Here is an 18,694-nt window from a genome sequence, read left to right as displayed (position 1 = left end):
ACTGTTTTTGGCAACATTTTACAATTAAATTTTGTCTGGTAGGTTCTTTTCTTTAATGTATATAATGCACTTGTGTTTGCATGCATCTATGTGCATATTCATGACTGTCTTCTTCATCTTTATCAAACTTTTACTTTTCTGATTATTGAATTTTCCATTTTCTAAAGATTTAGGAATTTCAATATCTTGCCTTCTTGTCCCATTAACCACTTGATACTGTTACCAATTCACCCTTTTTTTTGTTACGGAATGGTGATATCTTGTGTTTTTTTAATTTGTCATTACACAAATTTTAGTAAGGAGTAAGTAGGACTACTGCACTTGTATGGTTGATTTACAGTTTTGTGTCTTTTATTAATTTTGCAGTCAGCAGCGCTCATGTCTGTTGGGCTTCTTTATGAAGGCTCAGCACACCCCCAAACTATGCAAGTTCTTCTGGTATTTTTCCTGTTATTTTTTACTTGAGTTGCTACTTGTCCAAAAGTTCAAAAACTGTCCACTGTATTCAGGAACTGGTGATATATTGTTTTTAAACTGGAGAGAAAAAAAAAAAAAATGTATATAGTTCAACCAATGAATAGTAAGTTCTAATAAGGACAGTGATAGTGTAGGATATAAAATTTTGTTACTTTTTCTCAAGTTCCCAAAAATTTAGAACTTTTTAGAAAATCACTTGCCTCAAATGCTTAGGCAATTAGATGGAACCCGCCCATAACAAAATTTTGCTGTTCTTTTTGTGAGGAAGGGAGATGAACTATTTCCCCTTCTACATATGGGGCTATTAAATCTTTTTGATTGATCAGGAACTGTTAAAACTTAATGCTTCTCCCACTTTTATCTTTTCTGCATTTGGTCTGAGCTTTTCACTGAAATAGGGAAATCTGCCCTTGCCTGCCCCAAGCCACAAAAAACTAGTGTGTTTGTGATTTCTTCTGTTAGTTTAATCAAACTTACAAGATCCCAAATTCCTATGCTCTGCCCTAACTTCTCACATTAATTTGTAGAGAGAGAAAGAAATGTTGTACGGTGATATATCCCCTTATCTGGGGAAAAAGATTATGTTTGGAAGAGTCAAATGCTATAATGCTGTTTTACGATTCTATTTTGCCTCACATCTAGATTTTTCCTAGATTCTCTATAATCAGTTGCTATGTTGGTGATTTTGTATGTTCAACATTTGTTGACAGGCTGAAATAGGCCGTAGAAGTGGAGGTGACAATGTTCTTGAAAGGGAGGGTTATGCTGTTTCTGCAGGATTTGCTCTTGGACTTGTTGCTTTAGGTTGTTATCATCAGGCTATCCAATCTCAACGAAGATTTTCTTTTTGTAGCTAATTATGTTCTGTTCAACCTTAAGGTCGAGGGGAAGATGCTGTTGGTTTCATGGACACCTTTGTTGAACGACTATTCCAATATGTTGGTGGCAAAGAACTTCACAATGTATGTGCTGTTGCCTGATGATGACTATTTTGTTAATGTTTTCCTTTAACCCATATCTCTATGGATAAATACTTGGTTCCGAATCTTATTTGCTCATTTAATATTTCTCTTAATTACTGGAAATAAATTTCAAGTACCAGACTAACTTGACCTTTGATTTTTCCCCTGTAAATGGTTCTGTATGACTGCTCTATTATTATTTTTCAGGAGATTTCTCTCCCATTGACTCTATCAGCAGATGATCACAATCGTGGTGCTGGGCAGGTTTTGTAAATTCTATACACTTCTTTGATATCACGATTTGCTACTATATCTTGGCTTTCTCTCTGATGGGGCCCAATGGATCTTGTAGATGATGGATGGGGCAGCTGTCAATGTGGATGTCACGGCACCTGGAGCTGTAATTGCTTTGGGTTTAATGTTTTTAAAGGTTATATTTTCTATGACCATGAAAGATGTGATATTTCCATAGAAAATGTACTTTCTTTCATCATTTACTCACTCTATCTTGCTATGCTAAGAAAATTTGCTTATTTTGCATCCATTGTTACAGAGTGAATCAGAGTTCGCGGTGTCCAGGCTTTCCATTCCTTGTACATGTTTTGGTTTGCATTATGTGAGGCCTGACTTTATAATGCTTCGTGTGATTGCTCAAAATTTGATAATGTGGAGTAGGTAAATATTGCTAAAACAAGGCAGTATCAACTGAACCTGAGTGTATTGCCTCTCTTGCACTTTTTGTCAACTTACTGCGATTTGTATATTTTAGGGTTCATCCATCCAAAAATTGGATTCAGTCCCAGGTCCCTGAAATTATCCAAAATGGTGTCCGGGACCTTGGAAATGAAATGGGCGATGTAGATGAAATGAATGCTGAGGCATTTGTTCAAGCATATGTCAACATTGTGACAGGATCATGTATTTCTATAGGTATGTTGCCATTTGCATTAATTTTTGAAGTAACTGATAGGCCTTTCAGATTGTTATCATATTTTGCTCATCCTCTCAATTTTTGTTGTTATGAATCATGCCAAAAATTACTGACAGTTGTGTTTGGTGGGAAGTTTCAGTACTGAAAGTTGAAACTAAAAAACATTCTGTTGAAGGTGATATTTGTGACACATCTAGTGTCAAAGGTGTTTCGTTGATCCATAGCTGCTCACAAGCCAAAATAAAGGACAGTTGCATTTAATAGCTAACAGCCAGTCCTACATTTTGAATTTTAGAAAAATGGCTGGAGATGAAGAAGTCTTGTAGCCAATTTTACCCAGTGAGATTAAGGCTTGTGATTGTTGTTATTGTTGACTTAGTTTTCATTTTTTTTTATAGGTTATGTTCTTTGAAATTACTATGATGGTACATGGGTTACAGTCGACAAATCCTTGATTCCCAATAAATGGGTAGGCTTCCATATTAGGTAACACCCTTGGGTTACTCAATAAGTTGGATGTTGAGAATGATATAGCCATGTTTGATGGGCTGTTTGTTTCAATCGTTGGATAAGATGGGTGTTAGGAAGAAGTGGAGTTGGATATTTTGTTGATCAGACATTACATTTTTTATCTGCTCATTGGGATCTTAAGCACCTTCTTTGATGGCTCTAAAGGTTTGAGGTGAGGGACCTTTTATTTGGACCCTTTATTCTATGGCCTAGGTGGCAACCCAAGAGAGGAGGGGGGGGTGAGGCTGAATTGGGTTTAATGTAGAAGATGCAATTTTAAGATTTGAATACCCAATTTTGCAAGAGTAACTTGAGCATGAGATATTTCTTTGCTTTTATATATGAACAAAGTTTAGTCCAAGCAAATAAAATATTGTGAAATATATTTCATAAATGAGGTGTACTAAGGCTTGTATACATGTATCCCATTCTTATTTAAGGAAATAATATATTCTAAAGATACAAATCATATGAGTATATATAGTTACTTATATAAAGATCTTAATCAAATATCATGATTCTCTTAACACCCCCCCCCCCCCTCCCCTTTTACCTTCCCTCAAGCTAGAGCATAAATGTTAATCATGCCAAGCTTGGTGCATGTGCATCTCACACGAGGACCTCTAAATGACTTAGTGAGCAAGTCAAAGTCAACTAACTGATCTTTAGAACCCACAAATGATATGAGTATCTCTAAGGAGCAACTTCTTCCTAACAAAACGATAGTCAATCTATATTTGATTCTCTCATGGAATACGAGATTAGAAGCAATATGCACTACAACTTGATTGTCACAGACCAACTTCATAGACTTGATCTAAATGACTCCTAACCCAACTAATTGTTTCAACCATATGAACTTACATGTTGTTAGGGTCATTGCACTACATTTAGCCTATGCACTGGACTAGGCAACAATATTTTGTTTCTTACTTTTCCAAGAGACTAAGTTGCCACCAACAAATACACAATTTCCAAATGTAGACCACCTATCATTAGGGGATCCTGCCCAATCAACATATGTGTATCCCACAATTTGACTATGCCCATGATCTCGATATAACATACCTTAGCCAGGGGCACGCTTAATGTACCAAAAGAGGTGAATCACTATGTCCTAATGATTGTCACAAGGTGAATCTAGAAATTGACTTTCTACACTCAACGAATCAAATATCTAGATGGGTGATTGTGAGGTAGTTAAGTTTACCAATCAACTGATGATAGCACCCAAGGTCAGAAATATTTACCCTATGACAGTAAGAGTTTGATATTTGGATCCATAGGTTTATTTATTGGTTCTTCTAGCATATTACTTCCTCTAAGAAATATAAATCCCTCGCTTCGAATGTGCCACCTCAAGACCTAGAAAATATTTCAATTGACCCAAATCCTTGGTCTGAAATTGTTGATGGAGGTCCACAAGAAGTTATTGTGCATTCGTGGGTGGAAATTTGGTCACTTGGAGAAGCAACAAACAGACTGTGGTAGCTCAATCAAGTGCTGAGGCAGAATATAGAGCGATGGCTCATGGTCTTTGTGAACTTTTGTGGCTTAAGAAAATCACGACAGATTTGAAGATAATCAATGACATACCTCTCATCCTATTTTGTGACAATGAGGCTGCAATTAATATTGCAAATAACAGGTTCAGCATGACAAGACCAAGTATATTGAGATTGATAGGCACTTTATCAAGGAAAAGTAAGATGATGGTCAACTGTGTATCCCTTTTGTGAAGTTTGAACATCAATTAGCTGATATATTTACCAAGGGTCTTAGGTGTAAAACTTTTCACCCTAATGTGGACAAGATGGGCATGAAGAATATTTATGCACCCTCTTGAGGGGGAGTGTTGATCAATGTTCTAAAAATCGGCTTAGGCGGCCGCCTAGGCGCTAAGCAGCCCCTGGCCGCCACAATTTTGGCCTAATCGGCCCCCTTAGGCGTCGACCTGGCTAATCTGTGCCAAGCGGCGCCTAATCAACTATGGTGGCCGCCTAGCCGCATGGGTCGCCTAGGCCCCATGAATCGCCTCTACTGCTTGCTCTCTCTGTTGCAGCGCCTAAGTTGATTTAGGGTTTTTTCCCCCTTACCCATTCTTTCTCTCATCTCGCCGTCGCCACTTGCTCTCTCTGTTGCCGTCGCCACTGATTGTCTTTCATCACTTTCTCTTTCTATCTTAGCCTCTCTCGTTGCACGCCAGCTCTTGTGGACAGTGAACTCGCCGTCGTCGCTTGCTCTCGCTAGTTGCAACCGTAGAATATTTGCTGTCTCTCTCTCTCTTTCTCTAAGTCTCAACCTTTGCTCTCTCTAGGTTTCTATCTCTCGCCCCTTTGGTTTATATATGCACAATATTATATATATAATATAATAATTCTATTAATATATAGGCAAATCATATATATGTGTTTATAACTTTATATATATATATAAATAGAGATAGATTTATATATATATAACCTCTACATATAATTTATATATATATGTATATATGTGTATTTGGAATAATATAAATTTTATTTAAATAATTTTTTTATGCCCCTACCTAGGCTCTGCCTAGGCGGCCTCAGCTTGGCGCCCGACTAGCGCCTAGCGCATTTTAGAACACCAGTGTTGATAGCTATAAATTTGAGATGATTGATAGCTGCAATCTTTAATTGATTGATTGCTATAATTGTGTGATGTAATTGATCTAGATGTTAGCATTTGGAAAATTCAAGGTGATATGAGTTTCCTAAAATCGGTTTAGGGAATCTTGCCTAAACCAGTCTTAGGAAACTCTCCTAAATATATATCTGCTATTCTTTTCTATTGTATAGTTTCCTATTGTGTATAGATCTATAGTTTTCTATTGCATAGATTGATTGCTTTCCTTTTATGTAAATACCTCTTAGATCAATTGCTTTCCTTTTTATGTAAAACTTCTTTTATAAAATAAGAGCCCATGTAATTAGATTAAATGACAAAATAGAAACATAATTTTTATTCCTACATGGTATCGGAGCTATCACAGCCCTACAAACCCTAGTGCCTTCATTGCACCTTTTAGCACCGCAACACCTTTTGAAACCCTACCTACATCACACACATTCTTGTTGTCTTGTCGCCGACCTTCTTGCATTTTTCATTAAGCTCTCTACAACATGTATGAACTATCTAAAGCAATGGTAACCGGAGAGACCTCACCAGCAGTAGATCAAGTTCCCGAAGCAATCCCAGAAGTTGGGCATGGAGCAATAGCAGGGGAGTTGCCCAATTTCCACCTATCTTATTGACTAGATGGGAGAAACTACCTGCAATGGGCTCAATTGGTAAGGACATTTTTTAAAGGAAGGGGTAAGATAGGTCATCTCATTTCCTCTCCTCCAAGGGAACCGATCCTATGTACCCAAAATGGGATATTGAGGATTCCCAAATAATGTCTTAGCTGTGGAACGCTATGCTTCCAGAGATAAGTAGGAATTACATATTTTTGGGTACTGCTAGGGAGATTTGGGAAGTTGTGGAGCGAACTTACTCCAAAATTCAAGATGCATCAGTCTTTTATGAAGTAAAAACTAAAATTAGTGGTTCTAAACAAGGGAGGCTATTTATCACTGAGTATTATAATCATATAAATGGTCTTTGGCTAGAGTTAGATCACTACCAAAATATAAAGATGATTTGCAACATGGATGCTGCAACCCTTAACCAAATAGTCGAACGGGATAGGATTTTTGAGTTTTTGGCTGGCCTGAACCCTGAATTTGATCAAGTGAGGGTGCAGCTACTTGGTCGGGAAAAACTTCCCTCTCTTAATGAGGTATTTGCTATGGTAAGAAGTGAAGAAAATAGAAGGCTGGTGATGCTAAGGGAATCTGCCACTGACGGATCAGCAATGGCAATGAACAAAAGAAAGGGGACACGACCTAGATTTGGGCGAATAGAGGCTCAAACTTGAGCCAATGGAAGAAAGGGACTATTGTGCACTCATTGTAAGAAACCTAGGCATACCTGTGACACATGCTTCAAGCTTCATGGCAAAGAGGTTATCTTAAATAGGAGTGGAGGAGGATTCAAGAATCTAGCTGCAAGAAATCAGGTTTATCTATCACACAAGGAGCGAGAGGAGGACCAGACGAGAGTGAAGGCCGAGGTTGACAGCAGCTTAGATCTCACTCCATTTAATGTTGAGGAGATCAACAAGCTGAAGTCATTCCTCAAATCAATGCAAGATGGATCCTGCTCTCTAGCACAATTGGAAATCTCAGGTAAATGCACTCATTCTGCATTCTGCTCTACCTTAAATACTGATCGGAATGATGTTTGGATCTTGGATTCAGGAACAACATACCATATGACACCTAACCCCTGTGTATTTTCCACCATCAACCTCTCAAGACAACTGAAATGATCACAATTGCTAATGGCACAACAGTTCCTATTGTTGGCCATGGCAGTGTGGATCTTAGCCGTAATCTCTCCATTAAACCAGTCCTTCATGTCCCACACCTATCAACTAATCTCCTATCCATTCATCCACTCACTAAAACCTTAAATTGCCAAGTTGTTTTTTCCCCTAATATGTGTGAGTTCAGGCACCAAAGACAGGGACGAGAATTGGTGTTGCTAAAGAAAAAGGTGGATTGTATTGCTTTGTAGAGAAGGCTTCTTATCCATCTTGAAACTAGCCTGCCGGTGGCTTGTTCCTCTCAAACTACAATAGATCATCACAATATATGGTTGCATCATTACCGCCTTGGTCACCTCCATTTACTCTATTAAAAGTTATGTTTCCTACTTTATTTCATTCTATTGATCCCATTATCTTTCATTGTGATGTATGCATTCTTTCCAAACAACATTGTGTTCCTTATCCCATGAGTAATAAAATCAGTTCTAAACCCTTTTCTCTAATTCATTCTGATGTATGGGGGCCTTGTAAAATTCCTAATTACTCTGGGGTTTGGTGGTTTATCTCATTAATTGATGATTGTACTCGAATGACATAGGTGTTTTTGCTAAAAGATAAGGCTGCCATAGGAACACTGTTGCCAAATTTTTGTAAGATGATTACTACTCAATTTGGAACACCTATATAGAAACTTAGAACTGATAATGCCCGAAAATATTTTAATCACTATATGCATCGATTTTTTCAACAAGAAGGAATTGTCCACGAATCTTCCTATATAGATACTCCACAACAAAATGGAGTAGCTGAGAGGAAAATGAGACATCTTTTTAATGTGGCTCGTACACTACTTCATCATCATAGACTTCCTAAAAGCTTTTTGGGGAAGGCTGTCCTCATTGTTGCCTTTCTTATTAATCGAGTACCCACAAAGCTCCTTTACCAACAAAGCCCTCTTACTTGTCTAAACACTCATTTTCCAAATTTCAATGTGCATAATCCTCTTCCTCTTAGAGTATTTGGGTGTGTATCTTTTGTTCACATATCCATACAATATCGAGATAAGTTGGATCCAAGGGCACTCAAGTGTGTTTTCCTCGGGTATTCTCCTACCCAAAGGGATATAAGTGTTACCTTTGTTGAGTCCCTTTCTTTTTTTGATTCCTCTCCTGTTGGTCCCTAAGGGGAGAGACTTTCCTATGGGGACTACAACTTCGATGAAAGCTTTGATGATACTCTCTTGTCTACCTCTTAGCATACCCCTCACACCAGTTCTAATTCTCTTGACCAAACCAGCCCTACTATCGCTCAAACAACTCAGCCATCACCAACCCGGCCTTCTCATCCTCTCATTAGTCTGTCCCATGGCAATCACAAAGAAGTGCATGATCAGGCTGAGTTGGGCGAACAAGTTGCCATCGAAAGGTTGCCCTCTCCAGTTCAGTACAAGGGGTCTCCTTACATCTACAAGCAAAGGTAGCCTATCCAAGACACACAACATACACCACCCTTGGATTCTAGTCCAAGTATGAATCTCACGCGAGATACTCTCTCTTCTGATAGCCCTATCTTTGATGATTTATACCTACCTATTGCAATTAGAAAAGAGGTTAGGAGCTATACACAACATCCCTTAACCAATTTTCTCTCCTATCATCGTCTCTCCCAAAGGCATAAGAGTTTCCTAGTTTCTTTGGATTCAATTATCATTCCTAAGTCAATAAATGAGGCATTACAAGATCAAAACTGGAAACAAGCTATGTTGGAGGAAATGAGTGCCCTAAAAAAGAACCATACGTGGGATCTTGTGTCCAGACCTAAGGGGATCAATCCGGTGGGGTGTAGATTGATTTTTAATGTAAAATACAAGGCTGATGGCACCCTAGAGAGAAATAAGGCCAGGCTGGTAGTTAAGGGATACACACAATATTATGGAGTCGATTATCTTGAAACATTTGCTCCAGTCCCAAAAATGACCACGGTACAAATCCTTCTCTCATTGGCAGCCTATTTTGGATGGAACCTACAACAACTAGATGTAAAAAATACATTCCTCCATGGGGATTTGGAGTAGGACATATATATGGAATTGCCACTAGGGTTCCAAGAAGGGCATGAATGACAAGTATGTTAGCTCAAGAAAGCTCTATATGGGCTTAAGCAGTCTCCTAGGGCTTGGTTTGGACGGTTTTCCAAAGTTATAAAAGTTTTCGGGTATGACCAAAGTAGGGGAGACCACACTCTCTTCATAAAACACTCCAAAGAAGATAAAGTGGCAGTTCTGTTAGTATATGTAGATGATTTGATTGTCACAAGCAATGATAAAGAGGAGCAAGGAAAACTCAAGGAAAGGCTATCCAGGGAATTCGAGATCAAAGACTTGGGGGTTCTCAAGTATTTTTTGGGAATTGAGGTTGCCTATTCTAAAGCTGGGATCTTTATTTCTCAAAGGAAGTATGTGTTGGACTTGTTGGTAGAAACATGGTTGACAGGTGGAAAATGCTCTAAAATCCCTATTGAACCTAACAGTAGGTTGTGGAATAATCCTAGCATCCAACCGGTGGACAAGGGAAGGTATCAAAGACTTGTTGGAAGGCTGACATCATTTTTCTAGTTAGCCTTGTGAGCCAGTTCATGCACAGCCTAATTGAGGATCATATGCTTGCTGTAAGAAAAATTCTAAGTTACCTCAAGACCACTCTAGGCAAGGGAATTCTATTTAAAGAGGGAAAGAGTTGGACATCAAGGGTTTCTTAGATGCTAACTATGCTGGGTCTATCATAGATAGGCAGTCAACAAGTGTTTACTATGTTTATTTAGGCGAGAACTTGGCGTCATGGAGGAGTAAGAAGCAAAGTGTTGTAGCAAGATCAAGTGCAGCGAAATTTAGGGCTATGGCCCTTTGCCTATGTGAAGTTTTGTGGCTAAGAATTATCCTTGAAGACCTGAAGATTCAAGCCCAAGGACCAATTGGGCTTTGGTGTGATAACCAATCAACAATTAACATAGCCCATAATCCTATCCAACATGTTAGGACTAAACATGTTGAGATAGACCAACATTTCATCAAGGAGAAATTGGAAGCCGCCTAATTCATTTACCCTATGTGCCATCTGAAGAACAAGTTACGGATATCCTAATCAAAGGGCTACCAGTGAAGAGGTTTGAAGACTTGGTAAGTGTGAAAAAATAAGAATTAATCTTTCATATCTCAAAACTAATGAATACAATCTTACTTATAACACACACTCCTAATCCTTGAAGAATTCTAAGACTATTCAACCTCCTAACAATTCTCCTAATGTATAGGAGTTGATTACTCTACTATAAATTAGGACCCCTACTAGATTATAACAACTCAAAACATTAATGAAATAAATCAACTGATAAATTAAATCAACTAATAAATCCAACTACCAACAGTAAGCAAGCTGGGAATGTGGGATATACATTCTCCAACTTGAGGGGGAGTGTTAGCATTCGGAGAATTCAAGGTGATACGAGTTTCCTAAAATTGGTTTGGGGAATCTTGCCTAAACCAGTCTTAGGAAACTCTCCTAAATATACAACTACTATTCTTTCCTGTTGTATAGTTTCCTATTGTGTATAGATCTATAGTTTTTTATTGCATAGATTGATTTCTTTCCTTTTTATGTAAAACCTCTTCTATAAAAGAAGAGCCCATGTAATTAGATTAAATGACAGAATAGAAACAGATTTTTTATTCCATTGTTCACACCTGATGTAATCTTTCCTATTCCAAATAATAGTATAAATATGGCGTGTAGAGTTGGAGAAAGACAACCACCTATAACCCTTTCTTCAATGTTCTCTCCTCTATACTTTTTCTACTTACTTTTCAACTGTTTATTTACTATTCTTGAATTTTGGAGCACCCTTGCGCACTTGCAAATTTGCTTTAAGTGTTTCCTTTGCTTTTTGAGGATTTGAATGTTATGATACTTATTCAGAGTCTAGAAATATACTTTTGACAGGGTTGAGATTTGCCGGTACAAAAAATGGAGACGCTCAGGAGTTACTTTATGAGTATGCTGTATACATCTTGAATGAGGTTGAACCTTCTCATTTTGCTGCTCAATTTTTTTGTTCTGCATATATGTTGTGAAGTGCTTATATCAATTCATGCAGATTAAACCTGTTTCTATTAGAAGTGGAACTTCATTCCCAAAGGGATTGTCTCAGTATGTTGATCGGGGCACATTGGAGATATGCCTTCACCTTATTGTTCTCTCCCTTGCTGTGGTCAGTATATCTCAGTCAACATGGCTAGTGTTTATTTCACATTTAAGTTAAGATTTGTCTATAAGAAGTGTTGGTAGGTGTCTGTCTTTGATGTTTGGGAGAACAGGTAATGGCAGGTTCTGGGCATCTTCAAACTTTCCGGTTTTTGAGGTTCCTTCGAAGTCGGAACTCTGCAGATGGTCATGCTAATTATGGTACTCAAATGGCGGTAATTCTTCTTTAGTCTGAATCTCCTGTGACTCATCATGGTACTTGTGGGTAGTGTTCTTAGTGATGACTGACAAGATGTCTTCCAAATGTATTTCCTTTATCTAGTTAATGCAATTCCCAGAAGAAGAAACAAGTAAGAGGCCAGTCAAATACATTATCATCTTTTGCCTCAAAAATGTCCACAAATTTCTGGGAAAGCTTCCAACTTCTGGTTAAGCATCAATGTTGTAATAGGTTCAGGCAGCATTTATCACTAAAAAAGAATAGCTTTTATTGCTGATGCAAAATACATTCAGCGACATTAACATGCCAAGCCTTAATCCCACTAAGTGGGGTCAGCTACATCTAGCAATCTATATATATATTTGCTTTTCTTCTCTTGATAAAGGTTATTGTACATGTTCCATCTGATCTTGACATCTAATGTTGAGGATATTTCAACTATTCTAGGTGAGCTTAGCTATTGGTTTCTTGTTTCTTGGTGGTGGAATGCGGACTTTTTCCACTAGCAACAGCTCCATTGCTGCTTTGCTAATAACATTGTATCCGCGCTTACCTACAGGGCCAAATGACAATCGATGCCATCTCCAGGTACTCTCTCTCTCTCTCATGGAAATGTGAAAAGTAGCCGGTCTTACAAGTTAGTAAAATGGGCCCTCATAGTAAAGGTAGCCTTGCTATGTATAATTCTTTCTTTTCTTTTTTTTCTGAAAGAAGGTTTAATTATATTATATTAATGCATAAACTCAAGGCCACTAGAAGTGGCGATACAAACATCCTTGCACAAGATGAACAAACCCCAAGAAAACCTGAACTAAACAAAGAACGAGATGCTAAAATCACATCCCCAGTGACAACAGAAATCACTAGTTCACTACCAAGCTACAACAAGAATTCAACACCCCTAAATATGAAAGAGTTCACCACACTGTTGCCAGAAATATGAGACAGAGATCACCACAACACTGCAGCCATATGAACAGATTCAAAAACCAGAACATGATCTCAAAGACCCATGGCTCCCAGATCAACCACATTTTCCCATTAAAAGTGGAAGGATGATCCACGCGCCAAACACACTTCAATAAAGGATGACCTATGAAATCTAACCAAGAGATAAACACCATAAAACAGAAGGTGATCTGATAAAACCATTGCGCCCCAAGCAATCACACATTAACTCACCCCCAACCAATCTAGAACAGCATCTTGTTATAATATAATCAAACTCATGAGTTCAATTCTGAAAACCAGTTCGCAAAACTGCACACCAAATCATTTATAAATTAAACCCAGTTTCTACTCTTTCCATCTCAGCCCTTTCCATTTGAATCGCATGCTCCCAACCAATAATTAAATTCAGAATACTGGAGTCATCCCTTCTAGCTGACAGTCCCAGACTTTTGCCAATAAACCAAGTTGCCTCAGCCTCGGCCATTAAATCTGAAGAAATATCCCAGTTCTCCACAGGACTGCCACCAATCTCCTGCAACTGCTTTTCATAATTCAGATTGTTCCTATTCTGTGTACCCACCTTCAAAGTAGACCTAACCTGACTTGAAGAAGACCAGATTATAATCGGACTTCCTTTTCCTTCTCTGATAAGTAAATCGGATAGTCCTTATCTTCCTTCTTTTAAATTTGAAGGCAGAAGTCTTTCTTTTCAGAAGTCCCAGGAAGATTAATTTCCTGATTGCTAAGGTCTCCCTTTTCCAGAGGAAACCTACGATTAACAAACTCTGAACCAATACTATTGTGGAAAATCTGACCATCAATGGCTTGGAAGAAATTACACATAGGGTTCCCTAGAACTTGGAACGAAAAACCAAGGCCAGCTTGCTGAGAAATCAGCCTAGAAAAACACCTGGAAGACTCATATTTCCCAACCTCAGAGCCTGAAAAACAAAGCAAGTATTGATTTGTAATGGGAAACACTGTCAGCCCCCAATTAGATCTCAGAAAAACATCAGATGACCGATCATCCTTTGGAGAATTCAAATTATTCAAATTTGAATTATCAGAAACAAGTCTGGCCAAAACTGAATGGAATCCGAAAGATCATAGGCAAGGCAACTGATGGGAAGGCAGTAGTGGTTCTTCCAAAACTTGAATCTGAAACACACAATCTTTAATCTTCAAGTGCAACAAGGTCCTCCAGATATTGTCATGGCAAGTTGTAGAAACCAGAAGGCTAGCCACATCGAGTCTCCTTCCCTGTATATCAGGATCTGAGAAGATAAAATCGCCCCAATGCCTGACAATTAGACTACAGAACTTAGAATTCCATGCAATCAAAGGAATCCCTTCACACCTTAGCCAAACAAACCATTCAAAGCCCATATCCTGAGAAACCCACTTACAGATTCAAACCATTGTGATAACCAAGGTGCACCCCCCTCCATTATGCTTCTTTTAATATTTTCATCATCATAGAGCAACCGCACCATCTTGCCTCCCATAGGTTTTACTTGACATGAGAGAACACCTTCTTGAATGAAAATATCATTCAATCTGGAAATCACCTCCAGTTTCTTCACATGCCCAACTACACAACAATTCAGCCAAGCACAGTCTTCCTCTGTTGAAACTTAATCTCCTGGATCCTGAGATTCAACCTCTGAATATGATTTCTGCTTCTCAGGTCTTCTGTCTGCGTAACAAATCCAAACTTTCAGAGAATACCTGCGATTCCTTCCAGCCTGAGATTGCGGATTTTGCCTTACCGCTGATCTGCCTATATGATTCCTTCCTGAAGAAAAATATCTTTTCCATAACTCCGAGATCTCTTACAAAATGCAGTAGCCTTTGCCCAACCAACAAATGTTCTTTTACCATACAGCGCCCTACCGCCCTACCATTAAGCCTGGAAATCCCAGCCTCAGCCTCTTCCACTGAACTGAAATGAACAAAAGCATACTTAAACTTATTCCTTGGTCTGAAACTTCATGGTATGTCTATTCTGATAATTCTTCTGCACTTCACAGATGTACTATAAAGCGTCGATTGACTAACTGTAGGATGGAGAAAGTCAACAAAGACAGAATCAGAGACGTCCCAGTCCCTCGTCCCCTGATCCCTATTTGTACCATATGGATCTGTTGGGACATGACAGTTAGATCTTGAAACTCGGCAGGAGAATTCCTCCTGAGATTGTCCAGTCCCGTTGAAAAATCTTGAGAATACCTCTGCCATCCTGTTGGAACCCATCCCCTTTCAAACTTATTATGCCACCTTCCAGACTTGAACTTCCATATCACCTTCTCTCTCCTAAAATCCAAATATTTTTGTAGCAAAGCAGCACATCTTTTGTGAAATATTTAAACGACTAGTTTATGCTTGTTGATGCAAAGATGAGTCTTGAGTTGGGTCAATTATCCAAACTAAATATGTAAATGTAATATAGATGTTAGTGGGGTTCAAGTTTATGTGGATGGAATTGTGGAGTATGCAAACCAGGGAACCAGCTAGCATTACATGTATGTTGGTGTTAGTGTTGCTAGATTAGATGTGTTCCTTTTCAGCTATGTGTAATTCTGTAACTTAGTTTTGTTTTTTTGGTCATTTCCCCGTTCCTTTTGACATTATACTAAATTAGTCATTCAAAATATATGGTGATTGATTGGCTAGAGTGAATAAATAGATATATAGCAATGGTCTTTCTTTTGGTCTTCACAAAGAGCTCCCTTTGATGTGTGAGAAGGCCAACCTCCTTACTAGCTGTGTTCTGTCAATGGAAGAATTGAGGTTGTGGTTTTTCTTTTTTTTGGCTTTCTGATTCTATTGCGACAATATGGCCATGGATAGAGACATAGAGAGGTCTAGAGTTCATGTAGCCGACCCCACCTTTTGGGTTTAAGGCTTGGGATTGTTGTTGTTGTTTCTTGTTCTATTGTCTTGATATCTACAATTTCCTTAGCATTTTATTACAGAAGGTGTCTTTTGCAGGCATTTAGGCATTTGTATGTCCTTGCTACTGAAGCTCGCTGGATTCAAACAGTTGATGTTGATACAGGCCTTCCAGTTTATGCTCCTCTTGAAGTTACAATTAGAGAAACTGAACATTATGAAGAGACAAGTTTTTGTGAGGTCACTCCTTGTCTTCTCCCAGAACGTGCTGTTGTAAGTTCTCATCCTCTTTATCTTGTGGTCAATATAATTAGTGCCTTCTGTTGAGTTAAAAAAACTTTGTTTATGGTGGTTTGGGGAGGAGGGGGAGGTGGAGGAAGATGAAAATATTTGATTAATAATCTGGATGATAAGTTTCAGCAGTTTTCTTCTTTTCCTATGTGACCTTTCTTCCTTTTGAACTATCCGATTCCTTTCATTGTTTTGAGTTCAATTTCTCAGTTTTTTTCTAGGCTTCCTAAGTGGATTGACTATATGAAAGTGTCCTTTGTGTCATCTAACTTTGTTAAACTGACACTAAGTGATTGTTGAAAATACTTCTACAGCTGAAGACTGTCCGCGTTTGTGGTCCTCGATATTGGCCTCAAGTCATAGAACTTGTTCCTGACGGTAGAATGATTGGCATTGCTTTATTTTCATTATTCCTAAATTTTCTCATCAGTTCATAGTATTATTTTTTATTTATTTTTTTTCTGAAGAGAAATCATGGTGGAGCTCTGGAGATAAGAATGATCCCTTCAACTCTGGTATCCTCTATATCAAGCGGAAAGTTGGGGCTTGTTCATATGTGGACGATCCTGTTGGATGTCAGTCACTGTTGTCACGAGCAATGCACAAGGTGTTTGTCCCACTGTATTAACATCACTTGAGCCTTCGTGAGGCTGTTCTAGATTGTTTGGCTGAGCTTGGTGTCCTCACTGCAGGTTTTTGGTTTAAGAAGTATGAGAGCTTGTATTCCAAGTACTGACAACTGCTTGAGAGCAGGTTCAGTTACTGTTGATCAGCTTGTTAGCACCTTCTCATCTGATCCAAGCTTAATTGCGTTTGCACAACTTTGCTGTGACCCCTCCTGGAACAGCAGGCAAGTACACAAAACTATTATTGCTTTCTTAACCATTGTTCCAGTGTCAAAAAAGCCTTTGTTTGATAGATGACTTTGTATACCATATTCGTAAATATTTTGACAACCGTCTTCATAAACTTTGGTTGATGCCAAGCTTGTGGCAACTGTAAGTTTGATCTTTTTAGCCTGTTTATTAAGTTTAATTGACCATATAAACCATCACTGCATTAAACTAAGAAGCACCAAGACCATCCCTTGAGAGATGTACATGTCTCTGGTGATGTCTCACATAACACATGGTTGACTTGCACTGCCACTTTGCACATGCTTTGTGTATTCTCTCTTTTTACTTCTATGATTTGTTTGCATGGAAAAGGTTTGAGGAGAGAAGAAGAAAGTTGTGTTCTGGAATCCGAGATTTTTAGATAGTTGCACCCATGAGGGAGGAATAATCCATTTTACCTCTCTCTCTCCAGATTCGGTTTTTGATTTCCTGGTGTTTATGTATGACTACAAAAAAAAAACATATGTTTTTGTCCTTGTCACGCTGTGTCCTATATTTCTGTCTGCTTCTCTTTTTTATTTCTTTTTTATGCCACTTACCTGTAAATTCTTACATATTGTGGAACATGGAGAAATTAACATATCATCTAGGAAACAAAATAAATTGTTTGAAAAGTATTGTTCATGATTGAAATAAAATCTAAATTGTTTTGTTTTAGCTCATAAGATATATTTTTGTTCTATGACTAGGATGGTTCAGACAATATGTTTTTAAGTTCAGGAAGGAAGAAAATGTAGTTTACAAAGCTTACTTTTTGTTGCCCATTTTGAAATGCAACTCCTATTTACCTGACTCGTGTCCATCGTACTTAGCTATTCATCCAGTTGCCTTGTTTTGTTTCTATCTAAAAGGGACTTTCATTTTCTCCTCCCCTTCTAATCTCGTATGCTTCAGGTTCTGATTTAAACAATTACTGATAACCTATACATAGACTAATGAATATGACATGCTAGCTTTCTCTGAACAAATATCATGTGATGGGGAACCAATAGTCTTAAGATTATTCACTAGTTGTGGCTCATTTCATAAATGGATGCACTTCACTATGAATTTAAGCTGAAAGTTGTGTATTGGTTTTAAAACGTTTGTTGACAGAGAATCTGAGAGATTTGCGAGAAGTTTTGTTTCTTCTGGTAATACGATATTTATACGGAAAATTAAACAAGAAAATTATTGAGCTGTAGTAAGTTTATTTTGCAGAAAACCTAGCCGGGATAGCCCCAAAGTTTTCAAGGTGTTGCTTCTGTCAACAAATTGGAGAGGGAGAGAACAAATGTGAACCATTGTTCTGTTGTTCGGAACATTTAAAACTGCAAAAGACTTGCAAATAAAAAAAGAATTGAAAATATTTTGGATAATTTATTTTGTTTTATACTTCCGTAGTTGAGTGTGGCCTTGGAGTGGCTGTGATGGTTGGTGCTCCATTGTGATATGATGTATGCATGTTCAAACCACAGAAGTAGCATCTCAACGCACATGCCTGACACCTACTTACTTCCCCAGCCTATGATCCTGTTGCAACCCTGCTACTTGTGACTGACAAATACCTTCCTCCTCCTTAAGCTCGTATTGCTCTCAGGGTTCTCCATCTGCCTTCCTTTATATGAAAAAATTATTAGATGTGCGCTGTTTACCAAAATATTACTATTTACTTCTTTTATTTCTGAAATTTCCAAGGTTGTGTTGTCAGTTGAAAGGTACAAACAAAAACAAATTGCAGTTAACCTTCTGTCTTATATTTGTCCAACTTTAAGCTGGGCCTTCCTGTTGAAATAAATTGCTAAGTACTTTGGCAGATCCGATGCTGATTTTCAAGAATTCTGTTTGCAAGTGTTATTTGAGTGTGTGAGCAAGGACAGACCAGCCCTTTTACAGGTAGCCAGCTCATCTAAGATATCCATAATGTTCCAGA

The 18,694-nt window shown here is 38.2% G+C and overlaps 1 protein-coding gene across 1 annotated transcript in view; it reads left to right on the top strand.

The window, feature by feature from the left end:
• LOC127796773 (anaphase-promoting complex subunit 1) overlaps positions 1 to 18,694 on the top strand; it is a 99,916-nt gene that overhangs the window by 67,622 nt on the left and 13,600 nt on the right. The window contains exons 20-35 of the mRNA XM_052329150.1: positions 367 to 438; positions 1,188 to 1,281; positions 1,357 to 1,439; positions 1,647 to 1,703; positions 1,792 to 1,869; positions 1,993 to 2,114; positions 2,209 to 2,369; positions 11,272 to 11,348; positions 11,426 to 11,539; positions 11,646 to 11,747; positions 12,200 to 12,340; positions 15,695 to 15,868; positions 16,201 to 16,264; positions 16,354 to 16,493; positions 16,579 to 16,736; positions 18,579 to 18,657. Of these exons, the coding sequence (XP_052185110.1) occupies positions 367 to 438; positions 1,188 to 1,281; positions 1,357 to 1,439; positions 1,647 to 1,703; positions 1,792 to 1,869; positions 1,993 to 2,114; positions 2,209 to 2,369; positions 11,272 to 11,348; positions 11,426 to 11,539; positions 11,646 to 11,747; positions 12,200 to 12,340; positions 15,695 to 15,868; positions 16,201 to 16,264; positions 16,354 to 16,493; positions 16,579 to 16,736; positions 18,579 to 18,657 (1,716 nt within the window). The remainder of the gene's footprint in view (positions 1 to 366; positions 439 to 1,187; positions 1,282 to 1,356; positions 1,440 to 1,646; positions 1,704 to 1,791; positions 1,870 to 1,992; positions 2,115 to 2,208; positions 2,370 to 11,271; positions 11,349 to 11,425; positions 11,540 to 11,645; positions 11,748 to 12,199; positions 12,341 to 15,694; positions 15,869 to 16,200; positions 16,265 to 16,353; positions 16,494 to 16,578; positions 16,737 to 18,578; positions 18,658 to 18,694) is intronic.

The sequence above is a fragment of the Diospyros lotus genome, chromosome 3 (assembly GCF_014633365.1).
Source record: "Diospyros lotus cultivar Yz01 chromosome 3, ASM1463336v1, whole genome shotgun sequence".
NCBI classification, from domain to species: domain Eukaryota; kingdom Viridiplantae; phylum Streptophyta; class Magnoliopsida; order Ericales; family Ebenaceae; genus Diospyros; species Diospyros lotus.
This window is presented reverse-complemented; position numbering and strand designations above follow the sequence as displayed.